The 19,841-nt window shown below is 36.7% G+C and overlaps 1 protein-coding gene across 1 annotated transcript in view; it reads left to right on the plus strand.

Annotated features, from left to right (window-relative positions):
* SLC9C1 (solute carrier family 9 member C1) overlaps nt 1-19,841 on the plus strand; it is a 108,621-nt gene that overhangs the window by 17,153 nt on the left and 71,627 nt on the right. The window contains exons 5-7 of the mRNA XM_040265653.1: nt 2,774-2,902; nt 10,406-10,567; nt 15,473-15,572. Coding sequence (XP_040121587.1) covers nt 2,774-2,902; nt 10,406-10,567; nt 15,473-15,572 — 391 coding nt within the window. The remainder of the gene's footprint in view (nt 1-2,773; nt 2,903-10,405; nt 10,568-15,472; nt 15,573-19,841) is intronic.

Genomic DNA, 19,841 nt, shown 5'->3' on the forward strand with positions numbered 1-19,841 from the left:
TTTTTCAGGCAAAAATACTGGAATGGGTTGCCATTTCCTACTCCAGGGAATCTTCCCGACTCAGGGATTGAACCCATGTTTCTTGTGTCTCCTACACTGGCAGGCAGATTCTTTACCACTGTGCCACCCAGGAAGCTCCCTTATTGGAAAAGCCATAGTTTTGACTATACAGACCTTTGTCAGTAAAATGATGTCTCTGCTTTTTAATATGCTAGGTTTGTCACAATTTTTCTTCCAAGGAGCAAGCACCTTTTAATTTTATCATCTATATTGATTTTGGAGTCCAAGAAAATAAAATTTGCCACTGTTTCCACTTTTTCCCTATTTGCCATGAAGTGATGGGACCAGATGCCATGATCTTAGTTTCTGAATGTTGAGTTTTAAGCCAGCTTTTTCACTCTCTTCTTTTATGCTCATCAAGAGACTCTTTAGTTCCTCTTCAGTTTCTGACATTAGAGTGGTATCATCTGCATATCTGAGATTGTTGATATTTCTCCTGGCAGTCTTGATTCAAGCTTGTGATTTATCCAACCCAGAATTTTACATGATGTACACTGTATATAAGTTAAATAAGCAGGGTGACAACATACAGCCTTGAGGTACTCTTTTCCCAATTTTGAACCAGTCTGTTTTTCCATGTCCAGTTCTAACTGTTTCTTCTTGACTTGCATTCAGATTTCTCAGGAGGCAGATTAGGAGGTCTGGTATTCCCATCTCTTTAAGAATTTTCCACAATTTGTTGTGATCCAGAAGTCAAAGGCTTTAGCAGAGTCAATGAAGCAGAAGTGGATATTTTTCTGGAATTCCTTGGTTTTTCTCTGACCCAATAAATGTTAGCAATTTGATCTCTGGTTCCTCTGCCTTTTCTAAACCTAGCTCGTACATCTGAAAGTTCTCAGTTCAAGTACTGTTGAAGCCTAGCTTGAAGGATTTTGAGCATTACCTTGCTGGTATGAGATAAGCACAATTGTATGATAGTTTGAACATTCTTTAGCATTGCCTTTCTTTGGGATTGGAATGAAAATTGATTTTTTCCAGTCCTGTGGCCATCTCTGAGTTTTCCAAATTTGATAGCATATTGAATGTGGCACTTTAACAGTATCATCTTTTAAGATTTTAAATAACTCAGCTGGAATTCTATCACCTCCAATAGCTTTGTTCATAATAATGCTTCCTAAAAGTTCACTTGAGTTCACACTCCCAGATGTCTGCCTGTAGGTAAATGACCACACCGTCATGTTTATCTGTGTCTTTAAGACTTCTGTGTATTCTTGCCACCTCTTCCTAATCTCTTCTGCCTCTGTTAGGTCCTTACCATTTCTGTCCTTTATCATGCCCATTCTTGCATGAAATGTTCCCTTGGTATATCCAGTTTTTCTTGAAGAGATCTCTAATCTTTCCCATTCTATTATTTTCTCTATTTCTTTGTATTGTTCACTGCAGAAGACTCTCTTGTCTCTCCTTGCCATCTCTGGAACTCTGAAATCAGTAAGGTATATCTTTTCTTTTCTCCTTTGCTTTTGGCATCTCTTCTTTTCTCAGCTATTTGTAAGGCCTTCTCAGACAACCATTTTGCCCTCTTGCATTTCTTTTTCTTGGGGATGGTCTCGATCCCTGTCTCCTGTACAATGTCACGAACTTCCTTCCATAGTTCTTCAGGCAGTCTATCAGATCTAATCCCTTGAATTTATTTGTCACCTCCTCTGTATAATCATAAGGGATTTAACTTAGTTCATACCTGAATGGTCTAGTGATTTTCCCTACTTTCTTCAATTTAAATCTGAATTTTGCAATAAGGATCTCATGATCTGAGCCACAGTCAGCTCTAGGTCTTGTTTTTGCTGACTGTATAGAGCTTCTCCATCCTGGCTGCAAAGAATATAATGACTCTGATTTCGGTATTGACTATTTGGTGATGTCCATGTGTAGAGTCATGTCTTGTGTTGCTGGAAGAGGGTGTTTTCTACATCCAGAGTGTTCTCTCACCAAAACTCTATTAGCCTTTGCCCTGCTTCATTTTGTACTCCAAGGCCAAACTTGCCCATTTTTCCAGGTATTTCTTGTCTTCCTACTTTTGCATTCCAACCCCCTGTGATGAAAAGAACATCATTTTTTGTGTGTGTTAGTTCTAGAAGGTCTTATAGATCTTCATAGACTGTTTGAGTACAGCTTCTTCAGCATTAGTGTTTGGGGCATAGACTTGGATTACTGTGATGTTGAATGGTTTGCCTTGGAAATGAACTGAGGTCATTCTGTTGTTTTTGAAGTCACACACAAGTACTGCATTTCATACTCTTTCGTCAACTATGAGGGCTACTCCATTTCTTCTAAGGGATTCTTGTCCACAGTAGTAGATATAATGGTCATCTGAGTTAAATTCACCCCTTCCTGTCCATTTTAGTTTGCAAGAATACTGGAGTGGGTAGCCATTCCCTTCTCCAGGGGATCTTCTCAATCCGGGGATTGAATCCAAGTCTCCTGCATTGCAGGAAGATTAGTTACCATCTGAGCCACCAGGGAAGCCCTTTCTTTGATTCCTAATCAACCATAATTAATTTGGTACCTACTCATGATGATCTAGGCTTGTAAGTTAATACATAATGAAATCTTCTTGAACAGATTTTACAAACATGACTAACATATATTTAAGTATGTAGAAAAAGTACATGATATAAATCCATAGCTGAAAATATCCTTCTACTTGTTGATAAAATTCTGTTCTTTAATATTTATGAAATTTTTCCCTCCTTAAACAATTTTTTTCCCTCTGTAGGTCTTTCTAGAAGCCTCGTCAGTTTAATTAATGGAGAAAGTCTGATGACCTCTGTAATGTCTTTAATTACATTTACTGTTATTGTGAATATTGACCTTAGCTTGCACAAAAATACAGTCCAGGCCTTAGGTAAGTATCTATTTTTTCTTAATTTTTTAAATTCCAAAAGTCGACAAGCAATAAATGCTGGAGAGGGTGTGGAGTAAAGGAAAGTCTGTTACACTGTTGGTGGGAATGCAAACTAGTACAGCCACTATGGAGAACAGTGTGGAGATTCCTTAAAAAACTGGAAATAGAACTGCCTTATGACCCAGCAATCCCACTGCTGGGCATACACACCAAGGAAACCAGAATTAAAAGAGACATGTGTACCCCAATGTTTGTCACAGCACTGTTAATAATAGCCAGGACATGGAAGCAACCTAGATGTCCATCAGCAGACGAATGGATAAGAAAGCTGTGGTACATATGCACAATGGAGTATTACTCAGCCATAAAAAGAATACATTTGAATCAGTTCTAATGAGGTGGATGAAACTGGAGCCGATTATACAGAGTGAAGTAAGCTAGAAAGAAAAACACCAATACAGTATACTAATGCATGTATATGGAATTTAGAAAGATGGTAACAATAACCCTGTATACAGCAAAAGAGACACAGATGTATAGAACAGTCTTTTGGACTCTGTGGGTGAGGGAGAGGGTGGGATGATTTGGGAGAATGGCATTGAAACATGTATAATATCATATAAGAAACACATCACCAGTCTAGATTCGATGCAAGGTGTAGGATGCTTGGGGCTGGTGCACTGGGATAACCTGGAGGGATGGTGTTGGAGGGAGGTGGGAGAGGGGTTCGGGATTGGGAACACGTGTACACCCGTGGTGGATTCATGTTGATGCGTGGCAAAACCAATACAATATTGTAAAGTAAAATAATAATAATAAAGAAAGAAATAAAAAATAATGAATAAAAAAATAAAATAAGAATCCCATATTTTCTGAAATCTTAATTTCTTAAAACTAGAATACTGTATTTTCTGACCTCTGACATGGATTTTATAATACCAAAATTACACTTATCCAAATATAATCATATTAGTATAATTATTGGCCATTTACAAAGAAGTAACAAACATCCCTTATTTAATATTGGTTATGGTTTTATTGTGAGGCTAAGTTGGGACTTTTCATGAGGACGCCTATAGAAGCAACATTCCTCAGACCTAGACTGAACCAGAATTATTGATAACAAGAATGAGAGAATTTTTTTTATCTGCCTAAGATGAACTCAAAAGATGAGTTGAGTAGGGAATCCACCAGTACCAAGGGGAGGTGTCTTCTCTTCCCTTCACTCTGTGACTATCTCCCTGCAGGCAACACAGAAAGCTGTCAGCTCAGGGAGAAAGTGTGAGTTATATGACCATCTCCAGGGCCTGAGCACAGTGCTTGTAAGCAGAGAGATTGTCAAATGTCTAGAAGTTCATTTGCGACATTCAAATAGTCCTGAACAGTGCGTGCTTTGTCCTTTATCGTGTGTACGTGCATGCATGTGTATATAAGGTGAGTGATGTGTGCACACTGTAATGAGTGATTATAAAGTATACAGATGAGTAATTATGACTCAGGACAAAAAATAGAGTTGTCAGCACTCCGGTGAGCATTTTATATGCCCCTTTCTAATCAAAACCACATCCATTCAGTAGTTTAGAGTGTAGTCTCAACAAAGTTGGAAATAAAGAAGTTATAACTGACACCACAGAAACACAAAGGACCATAAGAGACTACTTATTACAGGCAACTATATGCCAGTAAAATGGACAACCTAGAAGAAATGGACAAATTCTTAGAAAGATACATTCTCCCAAGATTGAACCAGGAAGAAATTGAAAATATGAAGAAACCAACTACAAGTATTGAAATTGAATCTGTGATTTCAAAAACCAAAGAAACAGAAGGCCAAGACCAGATGGCTTCACAGGTGAATATTATGGGACATTTAGAGAAGAATTAACACCTATCCTTTTGAAACTATTTCAAAAAATTACAGAGGAAAGTACACTTCCAAACTTACTCTGCAAGACCACCATCACCCTGATACCAAAATCAGACAAAGATACTACAAAAAAGAGAAAATTACAGGCCAATATCACTGATGAACATAGCTGCAAAAATCTCAGCAAAACACTAGCAAACCAAATCAAGCAATACATTACAAAGGTCCTATACCATGACCAAAAGTGGGATTTATCCCACAGGAATGCAAGGATTTTTCAATATTGGTAAATCAATCCATGTGATACACATTAACAAATTGAAGAATAAAAACTGTATGATCATCTCAAAAGATGCAGAAAAAGCTTTTGATAAAACTCAACATCCATTTATGGTAAAAAAAAAAAAAATTCTCCAGAGACAATCTCATTTACCACCATATCAAAAAGAATAAAATGTCTAAGAATAAATCTAACTAAGGAGACAAAGACTTGTACTCTGAAAATTATAAGAAAGAAACTGAAAATGACACAAGTAGATGGAAAGATAAAACAAATTCTTGGATTGGAAGAGTCAATATTGTCAAAATAACTATGCCACCCAAGACAATCTACAGATTCAATGCAATGCATATCAAATTACCAATGGTATTTTTCACAGAACAGAACAAATTTTTTTTTTCATTTGTTTGAAAACTCAAAGACGTTGAAAGCAACTTTGAGAAAGGAAAATGGAGCTGGAGGAATCAGCTCTCTGACTTCAGACTATACTACAAGCCTACAGTAATCAAAACAGTATGGTACTGGCATACCATACCAGAAGACTAATCCTTGCCCAATAGAATCACCTTCAGTTCAGTTCAGTTCAGTCACTCAGTCGTGTCCAACTCTTTTCGATCCCATGAATCACAGCATGCCAGGCCTCCCTGTCCATCACCAACTCCCGGAGTTCACTCAGACTCATGTCCATCGAGTCAGTGATGCCATCCAACCATCTCATCCTCTGTCGTCCCCTTCTCCTCCTGCCCCCAATTCCTCCCAGCATCAGAGTCTTTTCCAATGAGTCAACCCTTTGCATGAGGTGGCCAAAGTACTGGAGTTTCAGCTTTAGCATCATTCCTTCCAAAGAAATCCCGGGGCTGATCTCCTTCAGAATGGTCAACACTGAAATCAGATTGATTATATTCTTTGCAGCCAAAGATGGAGAAGCTCTATACAGTCAACAAACACAAGACCAGGTGCTGACTGTGGCTCAGATCATGAACTCCTTATTGCCAAATTCAGACTTAAATTGAAGAAAGTAGGGAAAACCACTAGACCATTCAGGTATGACCTAAATCAAATCCCTTATAATTGTACAGTGGAAGTGAGAAATAGATTTAAGGGCCTAGATCTGATAGATAGAGTGCCTGATGAAGTATGGAATGAGCTTCGTGACATAGTATAGGAGACAGGGATCAAGACCATCCCCTTGGAAAAGAAATGCAAAAAAGCAAAATAGCTGTCTGGGGAGGCCTTATAAATAGCTGTGAAAAGAAGAGAAGCAAAAAGCAAAGGAGCAAAGGAAAGATATAAGCATCTGAATGCAGAGTTCCAAAGAATAGCGAGAAGAGATAAGAAAGACTTCTTCAGCAATCACTGCAAGGAAATAGAGGAAAACAACAGAATGGGAAAGACTAGAGATCTCTTTAAGAAAATTGGAGATACCAAGGGAACATTTCACACAAAGAATCACCTTACTCATGTCTTTCTCAAGAGAGCTGGTCCAGGTCGTGGACAACTACCCAACTTGGGCATAAGAAGCACCTACTTTCACCCTTGTTTTTTGTATCCAATTAGTTTACTCAAACCATAGCAATTTGGAATATCTGTTGTGATCCTAGAACCCCAGTTTAGCATAGCAAGGTACATCCTCTTTAAATGCTTCATGTAACCTTTCTGTGGTGTGTGGGAAAACCAAACTACATAGAATATTTTCCAAAATGCAGCATACAAAACGAGGTGACAGAATACAGTACTCAGAGAGTTTTTTACCATAAAACCTGTTGCAGATATGGCCTTCCCATAGATGACTGGAGTGAGGAAAAAGGAAATGTTTATATTCAAAGGCATCTTAAAAGCTCAAAACCCATCTTTGGGGGAAACTGAGAAATGTAAAGCGTAGTCATACATGCTCATCAGAAGGATCAAAGTCCAACCTCTATACCTGATCTAGTATTATGTGCAAGCTGCTCAGTGATGTCCAGCTCTTTGCAATCCCATGGACTGTAGCCCATCAGGCTCCTCCGTCAATGGAATTCTCCAGGCAAGAATCCTAGAATGGGTTTCCATTCCGTTCTCCAGGGGATCTTCCCAACCCAGGTAGTGAACCCAGGCCTCCTGCATTGCAGGTAGATTCCTTACTATCTGAGCCACAAAAGAAGCCTGATCTAGTGTTATACCAGGTCCCATTTAAGATAGTAAATACCATTCATATTAGTGAGTCCAAGCTTACTCTGCTCACCACATAAATAAATCCAAAAGACAGGTATTGAGGCAAGGAATATGACTATATTTAGAAAGCCAGCTGACTGAGAAGATGGCAGACTAATGTCTCAAAATAACCATCTTATCAGGGTCTTGATGCCAGGTTCTTTTACAGGACAGGAGTAGGGGGAGGTAAGGGGTAAAGTAAAAGGCCATTAATCTTACAGATATCTCCTGGAATGGCTAGCCTCAGGGAGTGAATGTGTCCATTTTTTCTTTCCTGTAGCCATCCACCAGTGGACAGGGTCCTGAACAAAGGCATTTTGGTTTAACATTCAGGCAGAGAGGCAGGGTTCCCTGAGGCAGGCCCCTCTGTGTGAACAGTATCCTTTTAAAAATACAAGTAGTGGGAAGCAATGGTTAAGGTTAAAGAAACAGATCCAACATGGAGTCAATTCTTCCCTATAGCAATCACAGAATTTCAGGGAACTTTATCAGAGATGATATCCACAATATAATCAAAAGAATTTGCTATTCATTGAGGAGTGAAAAATAAAAAAGAGACAAAGAAAAGTACTTATGTGGAAGATAATTCATTCAATAACCCAACAATTATTTGTTGATATGTACTATGTGATAGCTCCTATTGTAGGCCCTGATGTTTCAGCCATGAACATAACTGTTCTTGCTTTTGTAGAGCTTGCACCTCACAATTCTGACAGTAATCAATGTAATAGAATTTTGCTTTTGTTTAGGTTTCAGAGGAGTAAAACCTGTTAAGTAATCACTCTTAAAATAGTAATAGTAACAACTACAATAAAACAGAAGGTCTGCTCTAGGATGAAGAGAACAATGAACTTATTTTCTTCACCATTCAGACTTTCTCTGAATTTTTAGTAGAAGAATTCCTATGTTTGATAAGTTTTACTGGTATTTTACTTATCCATTGGCATAATTGTGAAGCTGTAATTTTCCTAGTATTGTATTGTATTGTTTGGTCACTCAGTCGTGTACGACTCTTTGTGACCCCATGGACTGTAGCATGCCAGGCTTCCCTGTCTTTCACCATCTCCTGGAGCTTGCTCAAACTGAGGTCTGTTGAATCAGTAATGCCATCAACTATCTCATCCTCTATTGTCCCCTTCTCCTCCTGCCTTCAGTCTCTCCCAGCATCACTGTATTTGCTAATGAGTTAGCTCTTCGCATCAGGTGGCCAAAGTATTGGAGTTTCAGCTTCAGCATCAGTCCTTCCAATGAATATTCAGGATTGGTTTCCTTCAGAATTGATTGGTTTGATCTCCTTGCAGTCCAAGGCACTCTCAAGAGTCTTCTCCAATACTGCAGTTTCCTAGTAATCATTATTTTATAACTTGTAATTATTTAAACAGTGTTGCTATATCTTTGAAAGTGTTAGTCTTTCAGTCATGTCTGACTCTTTGAGACCCCATTGTCTGTAGCCCACCAGGTTTCTCTGTCCATGTAATTCTCCAGGCAAGAATACTGGAGTGGGTAGCCATTCCCTTCTTTAGGGGATTTTCCCAACACAGAGATCAAAGTCAGGTCTCCTGCATTGCAGGCAGATTCTTTACCATCTGAACCACCAGGGAAGCCCAGAGTCACCAGAGAAGCTCTACTGTATCTTTGAAGTGAGCATGTTTCATAATAGGAAAAAACAAGAAGAGTTACTATACTCAGAGTTCTTACCTTTTCCTTCTTGTATGTTAGAAGTTTAAGAACATTGTAAGAAATAATGGATTTGCTTTGAGGCATTTCCTGGCCTAGTAAATCCATCCAGTAAATATTTTATTCTTTAAGAGCTCTTTTTCTTTTTTAAAAGAGAAAGCATCTTTTAAACTTGGTCTTTTAACTCCAGTTCTTTGCATCTTCTGAAACCAGTGTCAGCTCCAGCATATGTTTCATTTATAGGAGGCGCTGGATTCCTAAAATTATCACCATAGTCAACCCCATACCTAGATTGGACAGGACCTAGAGTCATTCATAAAATTCTCTCAAGTTCACACTATCCCTACAAGTGTTAAATTTTTCTGCTTGGCACATCTAGAAACCATGGCTCGCTCTCAGTCATAGGAATGAGACTAGATAGAGAAGGAATTTCTATAACCTCAGGAATCTTAACAGTGCTATCTCTACCAGTGGACATCTATGATCAAAGATTCATAAAAGGATTCTTTCTCCTTCATTTTACTACCTCAGAGCACTGTTCTGGGATTTACTTCCCCAAATTTAGCCTTGTTTTTTGATGTGGTTGCTATTGCTGTTTTCTGTTGGCCATTCCTTGTTTTGGTTTTGTTCTTGCTCTTCACATATTCTATTGAAGTTGACCCTTCAGGCTTTCCTGCACCTAAGACCCACTTTCATCTGTGATTTAAAACTTTTCTCCTTTGTTCCTAACCCTACAAAGATGAGAAGGACTTCCTCATCCACTGAAAATGCCCGATTCCAGCAATCAATGCCCTCACGAGTTTAGGCTTCCTGTTTACCTGGGAAGTGCATCATAATGACTGTTGAAAGAAATTTGGCAAAATATAACAGTATCAGTAAAGGCTCAACTATCCTTTAGTGTAGTAATTCCACTTCTGGGGCCTAAGGAAGTAATCAGAGAAGTACAAAAATTTATGTATAGAAATATACATCACAACATTGCTTATCAGGAGAAAAACTGGAAACAATGAAATGTCCAGTAGTAAGGAACCAATCGGATTGGTTTGGCAGGCCAATACAATACAGGAGATTCACTTAGCTGTGACCCAGAGGCATTCCCTTTTTTTTTTTTTTTTTAATTTCTTGTGTATATAATTTTAGACGTAGATTCTAAATTCCATGAAGTTAGAGAGCTTGTACTTCTTATTCATTATTGTTTTTCCAAAATGTATTACACATTTTGGCACTAAATAAATATGTATTCCTGAATGGGGACTTAAAAAGCTCTTAAACTAAACTGATCAAATTTTATCAATTTAATTGTGACTTTTGACATTTGAAAAGAAACTCTTTCAACTTAAGAATAAGAAAATACCCTACATCTATCCCAAAGGCTATGAACTATTTTAAAAGATAATGTCAGAAACATAAGTTGATCCAGATTATCATTTAAAATTAAAAGCACATAAATTCTATTAATTATTTTTTTATTTATTCCCTTTTCTTTCAGCCTATATCATCATGAAAGAAATTTGGTTACATCTTATAGTAAGTTTCTCATTTGGAATTGTTAGTTCAAAACTGATTCAACTATGGATGTCTACTGTTTTTGGAGAGGATGTCAATCATATAAGTCTCAGCTTTTCATTTCTGTACCTCATCTTTTATATTTGTAAGTAAGGGGACTATGCCTAATATTAAATAATATAAAAAGGTTCAAATTAAAGATATAAAGATGTGGGAAATATTTACCAGGTGAAATCAAAAACAAAAACAAAGAAACCACCATGCAACTGATCTAGAAGGAATATTTTTGTAAATAATTTATCAAAAGACATTAAAAATATTAATATGTATACAATAGGAAACAATGTACCAAGGTATATAAAGACAATTATAATAAGAGAAACTTGACAAAATCATACTTACAAGGAGAAACTTTAACAGGCCTTTGCTAAATAATTTCATAACCAATTGGATTAAAAAAATGACTATGGCTATGATTTATATAAAAACTTAAATGCTTGGCTCCCAAGATATATAGAGTTTTATCTTCCAAAACAGAATGCTTATTCTTTACACGTACCTATGGGCATTAACAGAAATCAACTAGACTAGAAGAACATATCAATAAAATTTCAAACATTATTCAACTACAGTTCAATTAAATGCTTATTTCAAAAGGAAGATCTTTAAAAATGAATATTCTAACTGGTTGAAATTGGAAAAAAAATGTTCTTGGTAACTCTTAGATCAAGAAGGTAATAAAAATAGAAGCTACAGATCAAGGAAGGCTAATATTAAAAATTCTGTCACATTGCTAATCCATTTACCACAACTCCCCTCTCACAGAGGTACAGCAGACAATGATAACCATATCACTGTTTCCTGATACTGCCTCAGAATCACTTTCCATTCAGCCCTTTAGATAGCTCTACAAATGATTTGAAGTTGGCATGTGTGATAATACCAACTTCCCAACTGACTCGATATTTTTCCATTACATTTAAGAATAAGACAATGTTGCCTAGCCTCATATCCATGATTAAAAATAATTCTGGAAGCTCTAGTTAATATAGTAAGAAAAAAAATAAAGGTTATACATATTTTAAAGAAAAAATGGTTACATTAGTCACAACATTTTAGAGTATATAAAAACCCAAGAGACTTAACTAGTAAACTAAGATAGCAAGGCTCTTTAATGGTTTGATAAAAGATAAATATTTTAAAAATTAATAAATCAAATAACATTGTTACAAACCAGCAGTAATTAGTTACAAGGGCTTCCCAGAGGCTCAACAGGTGAAGAATCCACCTGCAATCCTGGAGACACAGGAGAGGCAGTTCTCTCCCTGGGTCAGGAAGATCCCCTGGAGAAGGAAAGGGCAACCCGCGCCAGCATTCTTGCCTGGAGAATCCCACGAGAAAGGAGCCTGGCAGGCTGCAGTTCACAGGGTCAGAAAGATCTGGACACAACTGAAGCGACTGAGCACACACACAGACAACTAGTATAAAACACAATGAACAGGGATTCTCTTTACATTGACAAAAAGTTAGGAAATATCAAGGAATAAACTTAACAAAAGTGTGGACCCAAACAGAAAACTACACAAGTTTTCTGAGAAGTAAAAACTTTTTTGTAGAAATGCTAGAGCAACAGAATTCATTGTTTTCATGTCTGAGAAAGGAAAGGCATAACACAGATATTTGAGGTTTCCAAACCAATCTGGATTTAAGCCAATTACAATCTAATTAATTCATTACAGAATCCGTTAATGAATTAATAAATAGTGACAAAATGATCCGCCAGTACAAATGCATTCACTATGCACTACCTTGTACATACCTAAACCCACAAAACATATATTTCAGCAAATATAATTTCTTTTAACATCATCAAGTAAGAGTAACCTCAAGATTAAGGGTTAAAATAAATGATGAGAAACCTTCTTAGGTTATACTATATGGGTGAATGTTATTAATATAACTGTTCTAGAAATTATATGAAGTTCCAAAAAAATCTGATACATCCTGATACAATGTTATTATAATTCTAATTATCCTAAAATGTTGTATGTCACAGAAATAACTAAATTTCTTGTAACAACGCCATTGTAATAAATTCTCATCTGATCTTTAACCATTAAAACAGAAAGAGTAAGGGTTATGCTCAAGGAAATAATTTTATTTATTTAATTTTTAAAATTGAAGTAGAGTTGATTTACAATATTATATTATTTTCAAGTATGCAATATAGTGATTCAATATTTTTATAGATTATATTCCATTTAAAGTTATTACAAAATAATGGCTATATTTCCTTGTGTGGTACAATAGACATCCTTGTTGCTTATTTAGTTTATACATACTAGTTTGTATTTTATAATCCCATTTCCAAAAAAATAATTTAAATTTTTTAGAGTCAAGATGTCTCAATAAATACTTTAGAAAGCAGATAATGAGTAAGTATAAATCTAATGTAAAAAACTTTTACTCTGGCCTGTCAAATTAATGAAGATTTTTTAAAGTTATCACTATATGAATCAAATAATGATAGAAATTTGGAGGGAAGTGAAATTTTACAGAAAATTTTTAAAAATTCATCTGGAAACATAAACTGTGAGACTATGTTTATGACATATGTCATATGGCATGACAATCTATTTAAGTGAAGGATTTTTCCTACTAAGTGGATAATAAACATTTAATAAGCCTATAATAATTAAAATACAACTGCTATAACAGAGGAATACAAAGTAAACCAAAGAAACAGATCCATTTGATAAATGTGTGCTGTGCTTAGACGTTCAGTTGTGTCTGACTCTTTGCCACCCTATGGACTATAGCCCATCAGGCTTCTCTGTCCGTGGGGATTCTCCAGGCAAGAATACTGGAGTGGGTTGCTGTGCCCTCCTCCAGGTGATCTTCCCAACTCAGGAATCGAACCCAGGTCTCCTGCATTGCAGGAGATTCTTTACCATCTGAGCCATCAGAGAAGCCCAAGAATACTGGAGTGGGAAGGGTAACCTATCCCTTCTCCAGGGGAACTTGCCCCACCCAGGAATCAAACCTGGGTCTCCTGCATTGCAGGCAGATTCTTTCCCAGCTGAGCTACCAGAGAAGCCTATGAAAAGTGGCATATCCACAATATTCTTTAATATTAAAATAAAATTTTAATTTGCAACTGTTACCTAGAACAATGTCTGCTAAACATTAAGAGAAAAAAAATTAGCCCATTATAGAACAGTATTGCTCTACAATCCCTTTGGGTGTGTGTTCAGTCGCTCAGTTGTTTCTGACTCTTTGGGACCCTGTGCAATGAGGCTCACCAGGCTCTTCTGTCCATGGGATTTCCCAGGCAAGAATACTGGCGGGGGCTGCCATATCCTTCTCCAGGGATAATCCCTCTGTAGATTTTCTTAATGTGTGACTTTATGTATATGTATGCTGGATATGAGCTTCTGTGTGTTCACTGGGTACTCCACTCCTAAAATCTTGATCCAATTATCTTAAGCTTCCAATAGACATGCTCAGTTATGTCCGACTCTTTGTGACCCCATGGACTAGAGAGTCCATGGAATTCTCCAGGCCAGAGTACTGGAATGGATAGCCATTCCCATCTGTAGGGGATATTCCTCACCCAGGTATCAAACTCAGGTCTCCCACATTGCAGGCAGATTCTTCACCAACTGAGCCACAAGGAAAACCCAACCTAAAGATACCTCCTCAAAATTTCTGAAAGTTTCTGGAGTTTTCTTCCTCATAATCTCTGCTGCCTCCTCCTAAATATATAAAAATTTCTGCTTCTTGGTGAACTTTAGTGAAGGTGAGAACAAGGGGAGCTCACAGAGAAAATTACATTGTGCAGTTCACAATTCTAAGATCGGACAGCTACCATTATCTCCTCACTTTTCTATATTTCCTGCTTAATTACCACTTGTCTCCTGTATAGAAATTCAGCAAGCAGCCTCTAGTGTTTGGAGTTGCCTTTTGGGTCTCATACTGTACTCTCAAATAGCTTATCAAATGACTTCTTCTAGGCAAATATAGTCCTCTCCTCAATAGAAATTTCTGTCAAAATTTTCTTCAAGATTTTACCTGAATTCTTGGCAGTGGAGTTACGGGTGTTCCCTTTTTCTAATCTGCCTGCAATGCAGAAGACCCCGGTTTGATTCCTGGGTAGGGAAGAATCCTGGGAAGAATTCCTGGGTTGAGAAGAATCTTGGAAAGAATTTCTGGGTCAGAATGATCCTCTGGAGAAGGAAATGATAACCCACTCCAGTATTCTTGCCTGGAGAATCCCATGGACAGAGGAATCTGGCAGGCTGCAGTCCATGGGGTTGCAAGAGTTGGACACCACTTAGCAACTTAACTACCACCTTTTTCTTAAAAAAAAAAAATCTATACTATACTATATTATTTGAATTTTTCACGATGATAATATGTCACTTTCATAAGCTACTTCCAAAACTATGTTTCCCTCTAATTCATGAAAGTTGACAATATTCAAGAGTTTCCACAATTTTTTACACTTTTCCATCTCAGATAGTAAGTGTACCAAATCATAATTAAACTGGGAAGCAGATCTGTATTGGGTTTCTCTTGGCTCTACTTTCTTAGCCTTGTCACAAAATCAAACCATTTCTATCTCCTGCTGTCTCCCAAGAAGTAGTATGTGAAGTAGGCTAGTCCATAGAGAGCTCATCAGTTTACTTCCACTTAATTCATCCAGAGCCGCTCTGGAAAAATCAGACCTATAGAGGGTGCTCTAGCCTCACTGGGGTATCTGAAAAGATTTGTGAGTTCCACATTGTTGCCGATGATCAGAAGCCAAAGCGGTGCAAGGCTGTCCAGTACAGACAGACTTTTCTGCACACTGAATGTGGACCTGAGGAGGAAGGACAGTGCGTGGTGGTGATCATTTGTGACAGTATTCAGTGGAAACCAAGTGGGATAGCCTCTCTATGAAGTCCCTACTATCAGATATCAGGATGATGAAAACATCCTGGGTAGGGAAGTATTGGTACCACTCTTGATGTTAAATTAATACTTTTTATTTATTTCCTTAAAAAAATAGGTGAGCTAACTGAAATGTCTGGAATATTTACTCTTGTCATTATGGGACTCTTTTTAAATTCTACAAGTTTTAAACCAGGAGTTGAAGCACTTCTTCTTGAGTAAGTGACTAGCATACTTTTACTTTTTTTTCATATATTGAAGTTATAATATTATAATTGTAACTATATCTACATAGCCAAAATAAGATACTGACTTGGAAACTAGCCAACTGAAAATAAACCCCCCCTTTTAAAAACTCTATTGCTTATGTTCTCTAAACCTCTAATTTCAGGTAAAATTTGTAACCTTACCTTGAGTTCATATTGACTGTATTTCACTACTAATTCCCTTATGTCCCTGACCATATTACTCAGTAATGTTCAGTCTGATCCCCTAGACAGGGCCATGGTTAAAATCAGGCAAGTGAGGCCCTCATCACAGGCACAAAATCTGAGAGGATGCCAAAAGACTCAGTAATCAAGATAAATATTTTAATGTAATATTTAAAGATTGAAGTTAATGCAAAAAATCCATGGTGAAAAAACAAAATTTTTAAAGATCAATATTACTAATAGTTCCTTTTGCCTCAAGCGCCAATATGGATCAGTATGGCAATGCCTCTAGAATGAAAGACCAATATTTTAAGGACAGTGAAGAGAGGCCATGCAAAGTCAATTAAAAAAGTAATCCAGGGCATGTAAATACAATTGGCAGCATTAAAAAAAGAAAATAGAAAAGTACAAATTGTGCCTTGCTGGAGGGCACCTACCTGAGGGGTCAGTGGAGTCTGTGTTAGTCTTGAAGAAAGATACTTTCTGAAAAGTTTCAATATATGGGATGGGAACTTGGCCTAAATGACACAATAGCAACATATGTGTTAACAGAGGACCTGAACTTAATCAGTGATTTTTTTGGACATTTGGGAGAACATTTTGAAAGATGAAATAAGTTCAGAAGTTAGAAACTTAAAAATACAGATTACAAGCTTGAGAGCATGTCACTAAAATTTCATGTCAATTATAATGGAAGCCAGTTGTATTAGCAGCTAGGTAGCATTAGCTGGGCCACCATTGTAGGAAGAATTAAACATGTTATGCATGTATTTATATCTATGGGGAGTGATTCCGAAGGCTCCCTTCATTCTTGCTGTAACTGAAACCTGGATCTCCCCTAAAGATATGAGTTCCCTTGTGTTCCTTAAAGGTTATAGTGTCTTTCTCACCTGCATCCCTGGTACTGCAAGCCTAGAGTTGAGGTGGGTGATCTTTCTGTACCTCAGTCATTTCTATTCTATTTTTCTTCTTCCCCAGAAGCAGCCAATTTCACACTCTCCATTTTGTGATGATTTTGGCCCCCTCTCACTGTGACATTCCAACATCACCCTGTCACCATTCTTAGTGATGTCAGTCAATATGTCACAGTTGATGCTTCTATTCCCTCCCCTTTCAATTCCAGGACTTCTTCTCCTCCTGTGATCATATTTCCCACTCTGCTTCAGCCACCCACTTTACGCTCATACAAATAATCACTTCATAATTTCAATTTCAACAATTATAATATTTAAAATATAATATGTAAGATAATAATGGTAAATCCTACTAAACCCTACAGTGGTCTACACTGTCTCCCATCTTTTCAGTTTACCCCCCTAGGACTCCAATTCTAACAATTATATAGTCACACCGAGAAGACAATGCATTGATTCTGTGCTATTTTCTGACCATCATCCACCTCACTCCCTCCTTATCCAGATCATTTCTTGTGTTTCTAATAACTTCTCATCTTGTTTGGCTACAAACCAAGGTTATTTTCATGGCAAACGGGTGATCTGTTTGTCCCCTTGTTACTACGGTAATTCATTTCTGCCACTCTCACCCTCGCCCACTCTGCTCTAACCACACTTGGTTATTCCTCAAAATGCCAAAGAAGGTCCCTGTTTGACCTTGTGTCCTTGTGCTTCTGCTCTTGAAATGTGCTTCTTTACATATTAGCATAAGTGGCTGCCTTACTTCTTTCATGCTTCTATTCATACATCACCTTTTTAGAAAGAAATTCCCAAATAAGAGATATTTCCCTGTCAACTTGTATAATCTTCTATTCCTGGCAAATTGATGTTCCTAAAATGTCCAGGCCAAAAGGTCTTCTCACTCCTCTAGGCTAGGGGCTATGCAACATTAAGATATAAAAATGACACATATTAATATCAAAATCTATGAGGGTGAAGCATGGGATATCTGATTTTAAAAAAACTCTTCCTAGATAATACTTAAATACAGACAGTGTTGCAACCCTTTGCTCCTATAAAAGATCTAGATTCGTTGGGACAACTCATGATCACCAAATAAAGAAAAGGGACTTTTAAAAAAAATTCAGAAGCTTTTTTACTGCATGGCTGACTGATTGCACATGTGCACACACATGTGTACATGCACAGGTATATTAGATGGTTTTGGAGCTTGGTTATTTGGCTCATATATACTCTGAATATAATGGGCACTGATTCCTCTGAGAATCTGGTTTCCTCCTCATCCAATTTCTCCCATTAATTTCTATTACATATGAAAGAGTTTTAATAACTCCTCAATATTTGTTGCTTAATTGATTTGATTACATTTTGTGCTAATTAATGAGACTGAGTTTTTTCTCCCCTCAATGTTTCATAATGAAATTTTCTCTGGTAATACCTAGGTATTTGTTTTTCAATGGCAGCATATGGGTAAAACCAAGCTCTATTTCCTCTCATGAAGTAATATTCATGTGCCCTTTTAAGCTTTTCAATTTATTTTGCTATACATATAATGTCAAATTAAAGACAGGAAATATACAAAGAGATAATGAGAAGTAAGTTTTAAAGAGCTATGATCCCAGCACCCAAAATGACAAATAATGGTGTCTGAGTGTGCTGCTTTTTCAAACTGTTTTGCCTGCAACTGTTGAGAACATGAGTTTTGGGAATGATGCCATTTTCCTAGGCTCTGGAATACTTGAATAAACACAGACTCAGAAACCACAAAGAATCTACAAAGGGAATAAAAGATTCATTCACGTTCTCTAAGTGCTAGCTAGATTTTGGGCAAAGGCTTAATTCTATCACTATGTAAATCAAACTAGGAGTTCAATATTTTCATTTAAAATAAACAATTTTAGTTCTTCCTAATGAAACAAGGACTAGCTACTTGAACCATAGTTTCTAACTACTTGAACCATAGTACCAGAATGAGTTTTGTCAAATAACATAGCTACAACTTAACATGTCTTTCAAAATCAACCCCAAAAAGAGACACTAATTTATATTCAGTGCAAACTGGTTAAAATTTCTTTAGAAGTATTTGTTTACTTATCTTAGTGCTCCTTTCTCCCCAGTTAAATTACAAACTCCTTGAGTGTGGTGAATGTCTTATTCATCTTTATTTTCTTCATAATGCCTAGCACAATGCCTCACATAGATAAGCCTTGCATTGACTATGTTAACTTAATTAACTATACCAACTATATTTAATTTTTTTCTAAAAATGCAGATTCTGGAATTGTCTATCATTTGTTGCTTTTCTTATGGTGTTTACTTTCACTGGACTTCTAATTCCTGCACATACATATTTATATATATCATTTTCTGATATATATTATTCATTAAATATCTACTTAACACTTATTATGTTCAGGTAAGAAAGCCATTTGAATTTTTCTATTTATGTAACATTGACTAATCCTGAAGATATTCTTTAAATGACAGAAATGTTTTATTCTGGAATGAAGAATTCACTCAAATTTTCCTAGGAATCATCAGCAAATTAACACTTAGTGTTTTTGATTTTTAACGGCATTTCAAAACAATGCAGCATGTTGTAAAGTTTTTGAAAAAAAGAAAAAACTCTCATAATCTTTACTACCTAAAGGCGAACACTACTAATATTTCACATACTTCCTCCAGTTTTTTATTCTATGAGGTTTCATGAAGTTAGACACCTATTATAAATTAAAATGTTAACTTGTTTTATTTGCTTAGTATTTTATGACAGATAATTTGTATTAATAAAGTATAGTTGGAAATCACTTTTTAAAAATCAGAGTGGGACAAATTGGGAGACCAGGATTGACATTTACACACTGCCTGCAATGAAGGAGGCCTGGGTTTGATTCCTGGGTTGGGAAGATCCCCTGGAGAAAGAAATGGCAACCAATTCCAGTATTCTTACCTGGGAAACTCCATGGACAGAGAAGTCTAGTGGGCTACAGTACTGGGGTCGCAAAAGTGGGACATGACTTAGCGACTAAACCACCACCACCAGATATAAAATAGATAATTAATAAAGACCTACTGTATAGCACAGGGAACTCTACTCAGTACTCTATAATGGCCTATATGGGAGAGAATAAAAAACGAGTGA

This window comes from Oryx dammah, unplaced genomic scaffold, assembly GCF_014754425.2.
Source record: "Oryx dammah isolate SB20612 unplaced genomic scaffold, SCBI_Odam_1.1 HiC_scaffold_2, whole genome shotgun sequence".
NCBI classification, from domain to species: domain Eukaryota; kingdom Metazoa; phylum Chordata; class Mammalia; order Artiodactyla; family Bovidae; genus Oryx; species Oryx dammah.